A 17,910-nucleotide genomic window follows, 5' to 3' on the forward strand; every position below is an offset into this window, starting at 1 on the left:
GTTCACAGTATTTTGCACAATTTTGAGATTTGCTGAAAATGACATTTAAGACTGTTATTAAATTAAGTTAAATGAACTTTAATTGCATTATTTAGATTAAGATGACAGCAAAGGTAATCTGAATGTTAAAATATAGGGCAATATGAGCATACACAATTAAAAATTCATCATCAACTGATACAGTAAATAAAAGAAAACTCTTATATCAACCTATATCCAATATATAGTGCACCCAGAATACACAATATATTTATTAGTAACCATATTGAATCAAGTATTGGTCAAATATTAGAACTATCAAATGAATAAAAAAATTCAATAAATTAATTTAAGGGGTCATATGATGCTGCTAAAAAGAACATTATTAGGTGTATTTGGTGTAATGAAATGTGTTTATGCAGTTTAAGGTTAAAAAAACACATTATTTTCCACATACTGTACATTATTGTTTCTCCTCTATGTCCCGCCTTCTGAAACACGGAGATTTTTACAAAGCTCATTGTTCTGAAAAGCGAGGTGTGCTCTGATTGGCCAGCTATCCAGTGCGTTGTGATTGGCCGAATACCTTAAGCATGTGACCGAACTGTTACGCCCCTTAACATATTGTGATGCCCTGTCTGGCCAGAGTGACAAAACATAAACATAAAACCCATTATAAATGTGATTTAAACATGATTTCTAGTCGTGTCCTCTTTTGGAAGTGTAGAGCTGCACGATTAATCGTTAAAAGATCGCGACCTCGATTCAGACACCCTCTCAATCTCATTTCTAAATGACAACAATTCCGAGTCTATTAAACCTTTGACAAAGTGTTACCGGATCATTCAAATCCGTGCTCACACTGCCGCTGACACAGAGAGAGCTCTTACCATGTTTTGTTAAGAAACATCTTCACAAACGGTCTTTTTTAACTACATAGTATTATTTCAGTCTTACAGTCATTCATATTATCACAGAAATACTGGGATAAAGTTTATAGTTCGGATATAAACATTGATGTCTATATTGTAGCGATCAAAATAGAGCAAATCCACTTTTGAAAGTACTGCGCTTCAAATAACATTTGCGTCGATTGCATTGTTTCACCACTAGGTGGCGATAAGTGTCTTAAAAATGTCTTTGTCAATGAATTAAATTTTTTATTCAAGAGAATCGTTCAAAAACCCTGATTCATCCAGTAATGAAACAAGTGAAGTAGGTTTATGAGTGAGTCGTTGAAGAAATCTTTTGTTATAAATGTCTTTGTCACACTTGATCAATTTAAATAATCGTTGCAAATAAAAGCATTAATTTATATACACTTGTGATAATGATAATAGTAATAATAATAATAATAAAAATGTTTCCTGAGCAGCAAATCAGCATATCAGAATGATTTCTGAAGGATCATGTGACACTGAAGACTGGAGTAATGATGTTGAAAATACAACTTTGACCACAGAAATAAATGACATTTGAAAATATATTTCAATAGAAAGCAGTTTTTTAAACTGTAAAAATGTATCACAACATTACTACTTTTGCTGTATTTTGGATAAAATAAATGTAGGCTTTGTGAGCAGAAGATAATAATAAAAAAAAAAAAATCTTACTGTTCAAAAACTTTTGGACTTGTAGTGTATATTAAAATGTTTAATTATTCAATCAGATCAATTAGACCCTTTTAAATAGACTGAAGCAATAATATTTGCAGCACACATAATTTTATTTAGTTCAGAATCGTAGGAGAATCGTGATCTCTATATGAGACCAAAAAAATCATGAATCTCAATTTATCTAGAATCGTGCAGCCCTAGGAAGTAGTTTCACTCTCTCACCAAAACAGCGTCACACACCGCGCCCTTGAGTGAGCAAAGGCCGGAGGCCTAGAGTGAGTGGAGAGCGATTGAGAACAGCGCGGCCGGCAAATTCTACGAAGGAGCTTGCGGCAACCACATGTGATGACCTCGGGCTGGACTCCGCTTCTTCCACAGTGAAAGCCGGCAGCAACAACAATACCACAACGAGAATAAAAGGTACTCCTTCTTTCTTTGTGTGAACATCTGGGCGGTGTTATGCAAATCTTCCCACATAGTGACGTAGAGATGTGGGGGCATGTGAGAATGAGCCATTTAGGGGGGTGTAGACGAGTCTTAACTTTTATAAAGAATATCTCTTTGGATTTGAGGCTTTAGTCTTTGCAAATGTACAGATCTTCTTCATGCACCAAGAGCTTGTAACAATCCAAAGAGAAAGGAAAAATTCAAATTGCATCATATGACCCCTTTAATTTAGATTAGATTAATTCATGACATTACATATCACTGAAACCGAACCCCATTAATAACAGTTCACAACAATCCATTTTGCAATTGAATGAAAATGAATAAATATGTTAATTTCCTTTTTTTTTTTTCTTACACCAAACTTTCAAATGGTAGTCTATAACAGCTGCCATAAAAATACTAGGCAGCAAAAAAAAAAGAGGAGAAGAAATGTTTCTTGAGCAATAAGCTTAAGTGCATAAGAGACTTAATTATAATAATGTTTTTGCATTTTTTATCAAATAAATAAATGCGGAAACTTATTTAAAAAAAACCATCTTGAAGACACTAAACCTGCAAACAAAAAATATCAACCTAAATAAATAAAGGCACATTTATATGTATAAATATCAGGAACCAGACTGTTATTATGCCTAATAATTAGCAATTTTAAAACATAACTGAGATTTAAATAAGGGCAAGAGTAAACTAAAATGTAATTGTATAAAATGAGCATGTTCCATTAAATATTCAATACCAACCAATTCCTATAAATTGTTTGTTTTATTCCAAATTATTGAGCGTAAATCCATCACTTTTCTATAGTTTCAAAACAATCTATTTTGCAATTTAGTTTGTCATGGACAAATTACTTCTTTGCCATCACGTCGGTTCTCAGCTATAGCATGAAAATGATCATCATTGTTGATCAGCCAGAATGTGTTAATGTGTGTTTAGACTCACCTGGCTATTGATATCAGCATTGTTCTGCAAGAGTAGAGACACCAGGTCTTTGTGGCCCCTGTCACACGCCCAGTGCAGGAGAGCCCGGCCCTGAAACACACAAATAATTACTTACCATGAAACTTCATCGAGTGTAAACTCGTGGATGCAAATGCAAATACAAAAAAATCAGTGCAGACAGGTTAAAAATTTTCGGCTCAGACATTGCACTATATGTCTTTTAGTCAATCTAGGGCGTTCGATCCCATAATTCAATCCGTTACTCTGATTTAGATACAATTTGTGGCGAGTGGGGTGGGGCCGAGGGACGTGGGAACACGAGTGAGGCCGGCAGTGATTGGGCAAATCAGTGGCACCTGCGGCCCACCGCCGGTCTCGAGTCCCACGTAGGAGATGGAAGGATATAAAACTGGAGCGACGACAGTAAAGGACCAGAGAGGACCAGGCCTGGGCTTTTAGTTGTGTTTTGGTTTCATTTTGTGCGCATCAGTCGTCCGTGAGGGGCTGGTGCGCTGTTTTGTTTTTATTTGGAATTATTAAAGTTTCAGTTGATTGTCCGCCGGTTCCCGCCTCCTTCTTCCCGATGATTATGGAGTCTTTATCATTACAGTGGTGCCGAAGCCCGGGAGAAGGAGGGACGCGCTGCTGAGGATCCCTCGCCGCTGTGGTGAATCCGCGGTGCCACAGAGCAGGCGAGGAGGATGCCGCCATGGACGCTCGAGGCGGTGGACTGGAGCGAGTTGCCGGGGACGGGCGAGCTCGCTGCCGACCGCCCACGATAGGGAGGGGCGGCTGCCTCCGTGAGGGAGCGGAGGAGTCAGCGCCGTTCGCCAGGGGGCCGGAGCCTGCTGCCTCCGTGAAGGTATCCGGAGGAGCAGGGAACGGGGGACTCCTGCCGGCTGCCCAAAACCGGAGGAGCCATCGCCGTCCACCGGGCGGCGGAGGGGTGTCGTGCCGTCCGCCGAGGGCCGTCCAGTGCCACCGCCAGGCACCGCGGAGGAGATCGCCCAGCCGGTGGAGGGCCGAGCAGCAGTGCGTCTGGGAACTGGAATTTTTTTTTTTTCTCCCCTCTCTCGTCTCTGTCGCTCCTCCTTCCATCTCCTTTTCTCTCGCCTAGTCTGTCCTACCCCCAGGTTCCCGTGAGCGGTCCCCCCCGGAGGGAGGGGGGGGGGGGGGAGTAGAGCGCAGTCTCGTGGGTACCCACCGGCCTGCGAGGGGCGATGGGGGTATGTGGCGAGTGGGGCAGGGCCGAGGGACGTGGGAACACGAGTGAGGCCGGCAGTGATTGGGCAAATCAGTGGCACCTGCGGCCCACCGCCGGTCTCGAGTCCCACGTAGGAGATGGAAGGATATAAAACTGGAGCGACGACAGTGAAGGACGAGAGAGGACCAGGCCTGGGCTTTTAGTTGTGTTTTGGTTTTATTTTGTGCGCATCAGTCGTCCGCGAGGGGCTGGTGCGCTGTTTTGTTTTTATTTGGAATTATTAAAGTTTCATTTGATTGTCCGCCGGTTCCCGCCTCCTTCTTCCCGATGATTATGGAGTCTTTATCATTACACAATTATTTAGTAAACTCTTTTTTTCGGCTTTGATACGGTATATAAAAATTAGCACTAGCTAAGAGGAGTGGAGAATATTCAATAACATCCCAGTATTTGCAAAAGATCTCTGCGACCCAAAACCATAGACGTGTCCACAGCCCACACAACCTACAGGTCGAGTCCTTCAGATGGATGAATCCCTCTTCACCTCTAACACATTCATTTATTCCCTTTTGTTATGCGGACCTCTATAAAGTTAACTTCACAATAGATTTCTCTCCTCCAGAAAAAATAAATTATGCACAACAATTTATAACTCAGAGCCTTTAGACCCAACTATTTAACGACGTGCTGACAGGATGAGTTCTTCTCTGGCCACCGTGCAGGCGAGAGAGAAGGGCATTGTGGGAGGGAAAGATCATGGGCGCTCCAGTAACAAATTGCAGTGGGACGGGAGACTCTTTAACAGTGATTGATGTGGTTCTGGGGACAAAAAGAGAGCAGACCCTTGATCACCAGAGCCGCCCCCCAGGCCTGAAGCCTCTTGTCCTTATCATGGCTGCAGAGTTCATTTTTCAGTGAAGGCCAATTAGATAAAGCCAACTCCTTAAGTCGTATTCCATGGCTGAAATGATATTGATCTCCAATGCTGCATGTTAAAATTGATATTTATGAGAGTCTGAAGCCTTACACCACAAGTTTTTTTTTTTCTTTTTGGAGAGGAGGGTGTCCCCTGGACCGTTTGTCAAATTTTCATCAGAGATATAGCCAAACATTTTTCTTTTCTCCTACTCTCCTCCCAAGACACTACTCTCTGGATCCGTAGCCCTTGGCTAACAAATTGTACTACAAAGGATAGATAATACCAAGTCTTCTAGACATGTAAATAGAAAAGAATCGCAAATGAATATATATCATGGTATATATTAGAGCACCACTGTATTATTATTTCACCATTTGTATTATATCACATAATTTTGGATTTACCTAAACGGAGTTACCAGTAACTGTTTTTGTCAAACTTGTAATTAGAAGATACAAATAACAACCTAAAGGGTTTACAAAGTGGTTTAAAAAGCTAGTTAGGAAGCTGCTGCTTTTTCAATTTGATATTTCATTTTATCAAAGCTTGTTTCTCCTTTCGGAGTAAAAAAAAAATACAAAATAAAAAAATTAAATTAGGTAATTGTAAGACTAGATATAAAATAAGAAAAGTTGCCATTATGAGAAATAAAGTAAACTGCAACTGCAAAGTAAAAAGTCTCTTTAAGTTATAAAGATATGACTATACTTATAATAATAAGGTCCATTTGGGGTCAGTATTTTATTTCATTTTTTTTTCAAGAAATTAATAATTTTATCTAGGAAGTATCAGTTTCCACGAAGATATTTAGAAGCACGATGGTTTTAAATATTTCTCGAGCACCAAATCAGCGTATTAGAATGAAATCTGGCTGCTGAAAATTAGGTTTTGCCATCCCGGGAATAGATTTTATTTGAAAATATGTTCAAATAGAATACATTTATTTAAAACTGTAATAATATTCCACAATATTAGTTTGAACTGTATTTTTAATCAAATAAAAGCCGCCTTGTTGAGGGTAAGACATTTCAGAAACATAAAAAAAAACAAAAAACGTTTAGACCCCAAACTTTTGAAACGTAGTATCTATATATATGAATTTAAAGTAATTTTGAATAACTTAAGTATTTTGCTGTAAATAAAGACATGTATGAATCCATGTTGTTACTGAAAAAAATGATTTCCTAGGACATGAAACACTCAGTAATTAAGAAATTCTACTAAGACGTGAATGCAGAAAGGGTTAAAATCATCCTTCCGGTGACAATGTCTCAGCAAACATAACTATATCACCTTCCCCAATTTCCTTCCAGCTAAGCGGAAGAGCAGTAGAAACAGGAAAGATCTAGAAATCCCACTGATTAGACCTTTCTGTCCCGGGTGAGAGCTTTGGATTAAGTGTGACAGGCATGGACTCTACTGCGGGGTGGTACATTGAGCAGGGCTCAGTGCAGATGAATAGGAAAGCTCTTGCTTTACAATGTCCTTGCCAAAGAGGGTGGGGAGCTGCCGGCTCAATTGCCTGTAATTGATGGGGCTGTTCCAGCACAAACAGAGAGAGAAAAGGAAAGCAAGAAATTCTTGGGACATCTGCACAAATGAGTCCAGCCCTCTTTTGATCAGGCGGAGGGGCTCGTGCCTATCAGAGGCATGAGTGGACCTGTCGTCCACAGGGAATTTAAGGCATAACCATAATAAGACAGAAAAAACATGACACACAATGTATGTCATAAAGCAGCAGAAAAACACCTAAATTCACACTGATGATTTAGTAAAAGCTCTTCAATAAGTCAGATGCTAGTGCATGTGTTAGAGCTCTGTTGTTTTCAGTTAACATGATCTAATTCAGAATGTGGTTATAGAGTGATGGTATGAGATTGCAATATCACAGTACTTTGAAATAGTATACTGTTGAATTAAAAAAAATGAACTTAATATAGACAATTTCCTTAATTGTTTTAAATTCCTATATAATATAATCAATGTAAAACAGCTGGATCCAACTGTTTATTGAAAAGAAAAACCTATTTATTATCCTACTTTTTATCATTAATAAATAACATTAATATTATTATTACTATTATTATTATTATAGCATCATCAAAAGTCTGAGACCACTAGTAAAATACTAAAAATTAGTATTTTTGTATTATTTTAATAGCATTTTTTCAATTACATATTATATTATTAAAAAAAATAATAATTATAATAAATAAAGAATCAATTTCTCTCATCAGAAGTACATATATCTGATCATTTTTTTCCAAACAAGTTTCATAGAATTCATGTCTTTAATTTTCAAAGTAAATAATTGCAAAAAAATATTGGTGATAATAATAATATTTTTTCATAACATCATTGCGGAAATATTAGTGAGTATAGATCAAACTGTAATCTTTGAGCAAGTATTTTTTAAGACAAAGCAGTTTTTCAGATAATGGAATCATGTCGAACTACAGCATTATCAGTCAGTCTGTCTCTAAGATTGCCAAACACAAGGCAACCCTTAATAATCACATCCACCTTCAGTGTGTGGCCATGGTTGTGCAATCCATTCTCCCATCTCTCCAGTAGTGAAGTGTAATGCACCTGGTATCCCCCAGGTCCCAGCACCCCTCTGGTCACCATCCGCTAACATCCCACATGGAATAACTCCAAGTTTGTCAGTTTATCCTGATCTATTGTCATCATCATTTAGATTATTTCCACACTGGCCTGCACTCAGCTGCACTTGTACATTAAGGGTAATGTATTTGACCCCTGCAGAGACGGGCCGAGCAGAAGGAGGTCAAATGGCAGCCATGAAGCTCATCTCAGCCCAAATTAAACCACTGGCAACAGCCTCTGCTGAAAACATCAAATGGCATTATGTTTCGAACAGAACTCATACGTCACATCTGAATGCTCCAGTGAGTTAAAGTCACGCTGTCGGTGTTTAGGACTTCAGGTTGGAAGCGAGGCCTCAATTCTCACAGGTCTGACCTCGAGCATGTAGTGGAAGACGGGAAGATGGCAGACACACACATAATACATATATAGGTATATATATGTACATAAATACAGCAGGTTTTAAAACTTAATAGTGCCCTCTAGAGGTTAATCTGTTGAACTGCACCAGCAGGACAAACAATGGTGGACTAACAATGGCTGCCATCTGGCCGACCTGATGGTGAGCCAACTGATTCCCCACTTTCAGAATTGGAGTGCTGAAAGAATTGAAACGGGCCAGTTGGTCACGATGATACATTAATAAAAATGGGGTGAGCGGGTGGATGGTGCATCTAGTGACCTTTGGAGTTTTAGATGTGTTGGAAATGCACAGATAGAGAGAGAGACAGAAGTAGGGTGAAAGAGAGAAGCTGTGCTTCAATTCACAGGGTCCCTACGCAGTGTTCAAAGCTCCCTATACACTGAACAGGGACATCAAATTCACTTTCCTTGACTCCTCAACAAACACACGAGAACAGATAATCATTTTTAGGTATACTTGTGTAAATACATATATGTTCTACATAAAATAATAATAAAAATACTACTATAGAATATACAGAAAATAATACTACTATCTGTAAGATGTTTTTGAAGGTGTCAGGCTTAAAGGCAAAAACTGTTGTTTTTTTTCCAACATAAAGTAACAGTTTTCCTTTATAATATATATTAAAATGAAATGTATTTCTGTGATGGTAAAGCTGAATTTTAAGCAGCAATTACTCCAGTCTTCAGAGTCACATAATCCTTCAGAAATCATTCTAATGCTGTAAAATGTTGCATTTTTATAATTGATAATAATACTCATTTATTATTGGCAAATTATATACAATGTGTAAACATGTACAATTCTATAACATTTTATAAATGTATCATTTTATTTATTTCTTAAATGTAAAAAAATGAAAAGCTTACCTCTTCATCCCTTGTATTCACGTCCACTTTCTTGGAGCTTATGGCCTTGCTGACATGTTCGATGTTGTTCTCTCTGCAATAGTCAAAAATGTTTTTGTCCTCTTCCCTAAAGTCAAACACAACAAGAGAGAAAATGCTCTGAAAGAATGTGAAGCAATGATCACACCAAACCTATTACAAGATTTCATAGAAATCAATTAAAGAACATGTGAAATAGCATTTAATCGCAGTAAAGAATTAAGAAACACAATAGTCTAATTTTAAATAATACATAACTAGGGTCAGGGCTGTCACTAGAAATTCTAGGTCCAATAAATGTATATTCCTGAGTGATCACCCAAGAAGGAAGATAATGCCAGACTAAACAGTGCTAAACTGATGTGCACAGGTGACACCAAAATCATGTTACTGGCAGGGGTCTCATGGTCACATGCTTATCCACCTCTGTGGATGTACATTCTCAGGAGCCTGGCACTCACCACAGCAGTTTTAATTATTTTCCTCTCTAATCACCTTGTGGCATTTGGGCCAAGCCAGGCAGGGCAGAGTGAGAGATCGAGAGAGAGAAAGAAAAGGGTTATAGGGGATGAGGTACAGTTGGTTGGAGAAATCTCATTAAGAGATTTACCCCTGCCCCTCTTGCCCATGCAGGATGGCAGATTAATTGCATTTGGAGCACTATTGTGTGGCCGCCCCTCACTGTCATTACAGGGGCAGGGCAGATGAGACTGGCAGCGGACGGGACCTCTGTGCCTGAGAGATCCAGGGAAACCTAAATGAACTGATTTCTGAGAGTGAATCAGTGCAGTACAGAGTATTTCAATGTTATAGAATCAATACACGGACACAAAATACATAATAAATATAATACATATTAAAAATATACATACAGTAGGGCAAAAGGTATGTGACAAACAGATTTTTTTCATATTCTGAACAAAATACATCAATATATTAATCTACAAATCTACATAAAATTCAATAAACTACTTACAGGAAGACATTTACATTTATAGCAGATTCCACAAATAAGGTACAAAAGAAATGGCCTGGAATTTAAGATTTAATTTTTTTATTATTATATTAAAATGTATCAATTAAATATGAATTAAATGTATTTTAATTTGTCCTTAATTTTGTTATTTTCAAAGTTAAATATGCAAAATGTATCAAATAAAAAGACGACTATGTCAGAATGGATACCGGAGTAGGACATTTTAAAGTAATCTATTTTTAACACATAAAATTAACATCAGACTATGTCACAGTTATGACATATTCATAATCATTTATTGTATTCATGAAGGTCCTGACCAGTCGTTTAAAACTAGCTACTTTTCACTCTTGCATCATACATGTACATAATACGATAGTTTATCCAACATATCTGAACAAATTCAAAAACTTGTGTTTTAAAAAGTAATGGTACAACAAAGTGCACAGTTTTCATGGAAACTGGCTTATGCTTATATATGCATGCAGTAAACCTGGCCTTATCTCCGTTGTAGTAAATAAGGCTGAATATGTTAGTGTTTGTGGTCTTAACATGTGTCTGTGCCATGTGGGCATCATTCGTCTCCCGGGGCAACTAATCAATAAAACTGCTCATTCGTCAGACTGATGCTGGCCTGTGCTCCTAAAGCCCGAGTACACACGCGCACACAAGCGCACGCTTACACCTGATTAATAGCCCACTGATAAACGACATGGCATCAGCGATGCCGCTGAGCATGCTGGGAAGGTCACTGGCTACTATGTCATTCCACACCACTTCATCAACATTTTCTGACTAGTGAGAGATCAAACAAAAGATCTATGTTGATGTTTTCACACACAGACTCCAATGCAGATTATAAAGGTGAATCTGTGTAAAGCTTCAAATATTACAATATAACAAACAACTCTTTAGTACACAGCATGAGTCTTTCATGCTCACCCGGCCATGCAAAAGAGATCCCAAAAATGAAAAGTCTGCCATCTTTTACTCACCAAACATTTCCCAAGGATTTTCAATGTATTTCTGTACATACAATGGAAGTCAGTAGGAACCTGAAACTTTTTTGGTTACCAAAATATAATATGTTCCATGAAAAAAGTAAGTCAAACAGGTATGAACAATATTAGAGTGAGTAAATGATGACATCATTGTCATTTTGGGGTGAACTATTCCTTTAACACCATCGATCAGTGATCGGTAGAGCCGAACACACGCCACACCTTGTCCAAAGAAGTACCGCCCTCCAAAATAGCCCGATATTCTGAAACTGACACCTCTGCTCCCATCAATCAGATCAGATCAATCTGATTTATATCTGTCCAAGGCGTCCTCATAGAACAACTCGTCTATCATCCATTCTTCAGAGGAGAAATATTCCTCATTCTTGACTGCTGCAGAAGCACAGGGTTTTTCAACTTATCAGCTGTTGTTTCCCAAGTGAGTTTAAGCTAAATAAATTAATAAATTAGACGGCCTTGGAGTTACAGGTCGTTTGGTTTAGCAATCGGGCAATGCAGAAGCCATTAAGACTCTCTAATCAGATGCTAATAAGAGGTCTGAATATGCAGGAGGGCTCTCAATCACCGAGCTTGGAAATTGGAAAGCAGCGAAGCAGTCTGCATGGCAGTCTGATTGGTTCACGCCCGAAATGGGCCGCTCAGCGAGCGAAAAAAGGCAGGAGAGGAGGGGGAACGGGATGTTAATTGCCTCTTTGCTTTTCCGTCCCCAATGAACGACTCACATTCTCCTGGGACATGTCAACTTGGGGAACGAACCCCTGTTGCATTGATACTTCCATATATTTCTTTCATCCATCCATGCCTGGATCCATTTTACATTCTTATCATTTATATAATCATAAAAAGTAATTAAACTCTACCGCTTCCTGAAGCCTCTTCACCCCCTATGCATGCATACTAATACTGTTCATTTAAGAAAGGTAAAACCATGTGAATTCAGTTTTGTTAAATGGAAGAAGCATCGGGGCGTCTAGTTCCATGAGCAAGAAAATGAATTAAGCCACACTAATGCAAGAGTGATCATTGGATCAAATAAAAAAACTGAAGCAAATTGTAATAAAATCATCATATTCATAAGCAGGACTTGTTACCTTATCTTTTCTTCTTGGTACAGAGAGCTAACCGCTGGCCCGCCGAATCCAGTTCGAATCTCTCCTCCTCTTTGCTCTGATGACTGAAAGAAAGACAAAGAATCAGGTCACACACAAAGAAGAAACAGGAAACTTTCATAATGAAGACTAGAGATCCATTTTAAGATTTTAAAGGAGTAGTTCACTTTTTATTTGTTTGAAATATACTCAACCTCAGACCTTTCAAGATGTAGATGAGTTTGTTTGTAGAAACACTTGCTCAGCAATAGATCATATACATAATGAGAGTCCTAACAGCTGATAAAAACATCCACAAGTAATCCACACAACTCTATTCCATCAATAAACGTCTTGTGAAGTGAAAAACTGTGCTTGTAAGAATCTCCTGATTCAGACAAAACAACTGTTTAACTAAAGAATGCAATATTATGGATAGAGGACTCACATTTTAACAAGACGCAACAAACTGAAGTTAAAATCATCTAAAGAATGTATTTCTTTAAACCAAAACTTAACTTTTCACTTCATGAGCCATTAATCGTGTCGTGTGGATTAATTGTTGATTATGGTGATGTTTTTATCAGATGTTTGGATCCATTTGGATTCATTAATGTGAAAGTGATGTAATGCAAAATTTCTTGATGAAGAAACAAGCTCATCTGCATCTTGGATGATCTGAAGGTGAGAACATTTACAGCAGATTTCACATTTCAAAAGCATGACCGAAAACTGGCAGGACGCTGCACATGCTACTAAACTTGCGCTAGACAGGTTTGTATTTTTGACATTGTTAAATTCCCTTTTCTTCCCTTTGCAGATACAACAGCATTTGGCAAAAGACTCTGGGTATTCAAACTCGCTGAGGAATAGGTTAATATTGCTTTGTGCAGCCAGTCAGCTCTATTATACAACCATTTTAATTAAATGACTTAAAAATATTACTGTTTTGAACAGAAAAGTGCTGCATCTGCACTTCTGCTTGAATAGTAGGCTTGTATTAAAATACCGTAAATTCGTGCACTTTTCTTTTGTTCCTCCACAGCAGGTGCACGGAACAACAGAAGGAACAAGCTATTGTCTAACCTCCCTCCCCGGCTCTATATCTCCATCTTGTAATGGAGCTTCCTGCCCGCTTTTAACACACTAACACAATCAGTTCATTCTGTAAGGTGGGGAATTTGTTTATGTGCTTTTGTGCCAGTCTGGATGGCAGTCAGATTGTGTTACCTGCAGTCCTATCAGTGAAAGGGATGCGTCTTTTCTGACATGGGGATTATGGGTAAAAAGCAATAAGGCAGAGAGAAGATAGATATGGAGGACTACAAGAGCAAAAGAGAAAAGAAGAGAGTAAAGCTAGAGAAAATTAAACTTGACTCAGAATATATTTGGATATTATTTTATTTATAGGTGGAGTTGGTCTGTATAATTGGTTTCATCCTCTTTTATTAGACAGGACATTAAATAAAACTATAATACATTGCAAACACATTGCAGGCTGGTCTTAAACCTGCATCATTCATATAAGCACCATGACTTTGCAATAGCAACATAAATGTATGCTTAAAAATGATTGCATAATTCCCAAAGAATTATATAATTAACATGAATCTACAGTTCCAATAGAAAAGGCATAGAAATGCAGCAACTCTATTTCTGATGTCTTTTTAGTATTATTCTCAACATCTTTGTAAAAACACAAACCACAACCACAACAACTGCACAATCAGAGACTGCCCTCTCCTGGACATGCTATTCAGTAACATTACAGAACAATGCCTATAGTTTACCAAAAGGTAGATCTTCTTACTATATGTAAATGTAAAAACATACTAATTAAATGTTATGCTTCACCTGAAAGCAACAACAACAAAAAAAGTCAATCTCCAAGTTAAGAAGTGAAAATCTCTCCAAAACAATACAATGTAGATCTGTTTTCCATAATTTGGAAAAGTACTCACTAACTCAAATTATTTAATTGCAAAAGAGCAAGAAAAATCTTTTTTTAAATCCCATCTTGCAGTAGGTCTAGTCCTTACCTTCTGGCTGCCTTCTGGATCCAGGGCATGTACACAGGACACATACTCCTGCATGGCCTGCTCCGCACTCATGTCCCCCAGCTGTTTCCATGCAGACCTGTGAACAGGAAGCACTCTGTTGGATTTAAAGACTCTAAAGTTTATAACCCCCAAAAAGCTCATATTGCTGGACACAAATTGATTTTACATTTACATTAATTTATTAAGCAGTCGATTCTATCAAAAGACTAGCAAGTTAAATAAAACCACAAGCAATTTGTCATGAGAGCCAACATTATTCATAGTACTAGTCAAGAACTGATTAGTTTTGAAGATATCAGATGTCACCATCAACAAAATTCAAGATTTATCAAGAAATGCATGCCTTGTTAAGAGACTTACCATTTTCTCTGACCCTCGAAATCGAAGAAACCAGGTTTTGGTGTAGTGCACTTTCCAACTTTGACCTGTAAAACATACATTTATTAATATATTTATGGTTTACTTAATAATAACAAATGTTTAAATAACTGAAAGTATGTCAAATATTTTAGACTATAAACATATCTTTATTAATTATAATTAATCTATTTCTTCTTCTTCTTCTTCTTCTTTTATTTCACAGACTGCAGAGAGTGACATAAAATTTATCGGCGAGAGAAAAAGGTAATAAATCAGGGATACGTTGCTGGCTGGACATAAACCTAAATTACTCACATAAGCACCAAATCTCAACTAATAACTAATATATTTCATGTTTACTTAATAACAATTACTGTCCAATACCCAAATAGATGTTTTATACTCCAGAGTTCAGAACCAACAGGCATCTTCATCTGTCAGAACCTTGCCATGTAATAATGTTTATTAAAAAAAAACTATCACTACAGTTACTGTTGGTGCATAAACTGGGCTAACTTTATACAAGCCGCCACTATTAAATAAAATGCCAGACAATCTCCAAGCTTCGTATCGTGTTTGTAGGTGATCTCATGTTAATGTAATATGACTTTACAGTATCAACTATGTCAATAACGAGAAGGCTGGGTTTACCTGTTTGAACCTGGCGTACAGATACAGCAGCTGCTCTCTACTCGCGGTCTGCACGAGATCTCTGACGCGGTCCGCTGCCACCTCAAACTCATTCTCCAAATCGGCTCCTTCTAATCGAAGCGATGTATCCCCAGCACCACAGTCGAATTTCCCTAATCCGAAATCTGAATCCGAATCGGATCCTCCACCGAGCGGTTCTCCGGTGTCAGGCCGGGCTGGATCAGTACCGGAGCCCGTCGCCGAGTCAGGGGAGGAGGACGGAGATCTAGACGCCATTGAAGAGAATTAAGATACCTTATAGGGGTAATCAACAGTATTTACCTTAATTATAATAAAAACAGCGCAGGCAGTTGACTGCTACAAGTACGTTATCCCGTAATCCGATGCAGTCGGACTTGTTTTGAGAATTAGTCCGTGAATGGTCCGTCACAATAATAAGCACGAGTGCGTCCTGCGACTGCTGCTAACAGTTCCAACGGTTTTTAGGTCCTACCAGTTTTACAGTAGACGCAATACTGCTACCATACTAGAACTTGTATATGTACTATCTATTAAATCCATAGATATGATTCTACTGATTCAATATGTATATATTACACTATTCTATTCTATTTGGCCTTTTTTTTTAATTTTTGGAAAGAATTTCAACACAGAAGAGATACAAAAATTTAATTTACATGATATGGTTTGCAACAAACCTTCTTATTTGCTCTTTTCTTAATATAATTTATTAACACTTATTTTTTATGGATTTATGCGCATATTTTACAATACAGACATTGTCCACAAGATGGCACACAAATCACATTTTCCTGAGCGAATCTCTTTACTACGCGTCCCACTTTCCATTTTATTCATATTCAGCAGCGTTCGATGCCCATTTCCACCTTTTTATTTTATTTATTTCTGACTAAATACTCAGAGAGATTAAGCCAAAAGTGTAGTAGTAGTCCAAAATATGTATTTATACTTTGCTGTGTTGCCCAGAACAGAAGCTATAAGTGCCACCACGGTGTTCTAAAATATAACAACATAAAGCAAGAATGCAGGCCTCTTAAGGGGCATAAATCAGTTCTCTATAGCCTTGAGTCAGCAAGCAGTCTATCAGTTAAATGTAAGTAAGCAGATTCTACATAAACTAGAGTCAAGGGCTCAGAAGGACTGCTGGATGGCTATTTTAACTTTATTTTGTTTTGCACTAAACTTGAGTCAGTAATGAAATTTAATCCTGATTAATATCCATCAGTTTGATAGCATATAAAACAAATTTAATATTTGGGAAGACTATTGTTCCCTTTGATAGTAGTATGCTCTTTTTTGAGAAAAGTAGGCCAGCTATAACTGAACTTATAACCTTATAACTTATAATATATATATATATATATATATATATATATATATATATATATATATATATATATATATATATATATATATATATATATATGTGTGTGTGTGTGTGTGTGTGTGTGTGTGTGTGTGTGTGCTCTTGTTTTTGTAACATATCAGGACACAACTCTGTATAATGACATGGGTATAACACATGTATTACAAGGAGAGGGTGACTTATGAGGACATAACCCATGTACCCTTTTTTCAAAACGCTTATAAACCATACAGAATGAGTTTTTTTGAGAAAGTAAAAATGCACAAAGTTTCCAGTGAGGCTTAGGGTTAGGTGTAGGGCCATAGAATATACAGTTTGTACAGTATAAAAACCATTACGCCTATGGGATGTCCCCACTTTTCACAAAAACAAACATGTGTGTGTGTGTGTGTGTGTGTATGTATGTATGTATATAGGATTACTTTTTCAAAGTTTACTGTTACTTGTTTCCTTCTTGCCTGTAAAAATCATTCTAGACCAGTTAGGGTAGGCTACATAAGTCTGACAACACAGTAAAAATAACGAATTAGTAATACATGGGGTAATAAATTATATGTAAGATAATATATATTACGATTTATATGCAATAATATTATTACTAAAACACCTTTTTTACACTTTTTTAATTCAAAGAAAAATCAATAGAACATTTACATTAATAATAGAAATGTATCTAAAAAATAATATGTACTTTTATTTGTAAATATTAAGACAAAAAAGCATGATAAGATTAATCACAAGCAGCTTTTTCTAAAAGCACCTCACGGCGCGCTGTGACGCACACACGTCTTTCACTCAGTGCGCGCTGATGGCGGACAGCAGCTACTTCAGACGCCCAGAGAGTCCCTCCCAGAGACGCCCGCACCGGGGCTGTAGCGCTGTCATTTAGGCACATGTTTTGGGAAGTAGAAGGAGGTTCCTTTTAGTCATTTTTGTAGCGGGTTTCACTTTGAACGGGGTAATATGTGGGACCGGGGGATATTGGACTGTGATAGACCGGACAGGATTTAGACAGCGCGTGCGGCTCTGTAACTTAGTGACAGAAATAACAAAAGCCCCAAAAGAAGACGCTGCCCGAGCCGAGGTAGAGGATATTATAGTCCTACTGTGGATATCTGCTCCGCCAGCATGAAGTTTGCGGAACACCTGTCTGCACATATTACTCCAGAATGGAGGAAACAATACATTCAGTACGAGGTAAGAGATTTATTTAAGGTTTTTTTTTTTTTTGGTGCATGTAGTCTGTAACGTTAGTTGCGTCCCAGAGATTGCGAAGCAACTCGGGAGTTACCAATATGAGCAAAACTTAAGCGGTTTATTTGATTTGAACAGCTT

The 17,910-nt window shown here is 37.7% G+C and overlaps 2 protein-coding genes across 2 annotated transcripts in view; one reads left to right on the forward strand and one right to left on the reverse strand.

The window, feature by feature from the left end:
- The window catches only part of acbd6 (acyl-CoA binding domain containing 6), a 34,579-nt gene extending 18,949 nt beyond the window's left edge, over nucleotides 1–15,630 (reverse strand). The window contains exons 1-6 of the mRNA XM_059504002.1: nucleotides 15,189–15,630; nucleotides 14,538–14,602; nucleotides 14,157–14,253; nucleotides 12,121–12,203; nucleotides 9,014–9,119; nucleotides 2,988–3,077 (exon numbers count right to left, since the gene is read on the reverse strand). Coding sequence (XP_059359985.1) covers nucleotides 2,988–3,077; nucleotides 9,014–9,119; nucleotides 12,121–12,203; nucleotides 14,157–14,253; nucleotides 14,538–14,602; nucleotides 15,189–15,464 — 717 coding nt within the window. The 5' untranslated portion in view covers nucleotides 15,465–15,630. The remainder of the gene's footprint in view (nucleotides 1–2,987; nucleotides 3,078–9,013; nucleotides 9,120–12,120; nucleotides 12,204–14,156; nucleotides 14,254–14,537; nucleotides 14,603–15,188) is intronic.
- A 1,748-nt stretch (nucleotides 15,631–17,378) lies between these two features.
- The window catches only part of xpr1a (xenotropic and polytropic retrovirus receptor 1a), a 77,633-nt gene continuing 77,101 nt past the window's right edge, over nucleotides 17,379–17,910 (forward strand). Inside the window, exon 1 of the mRNA XM_059504009.1 lies at nucleotides 17,379–17,772. Coding sequence (XP_059359992.1) covers nucleotides 17,704–17,772 — 69 coding nt within the window. The 5' untranslated portion in view covers nucleotides 17,379–17,703. The remainder of the gene's footprint in view (nucleotides 17,773–17,910) is intronic.

The sequence above is a fragment of the Carassius carassius genome, chromosome 21 (assembly GCF_963082965.1).
Source record: "Carassius carassius chromosome 21, fCarCar2.1, whole genome shotgun sequence".
Taxonomy (NCBI): Eukaryota; Metazoa; Chordata; class Actinopteri; order Cypriniformes; family Cyprinidae; genus Carassius; species Carassius carassius.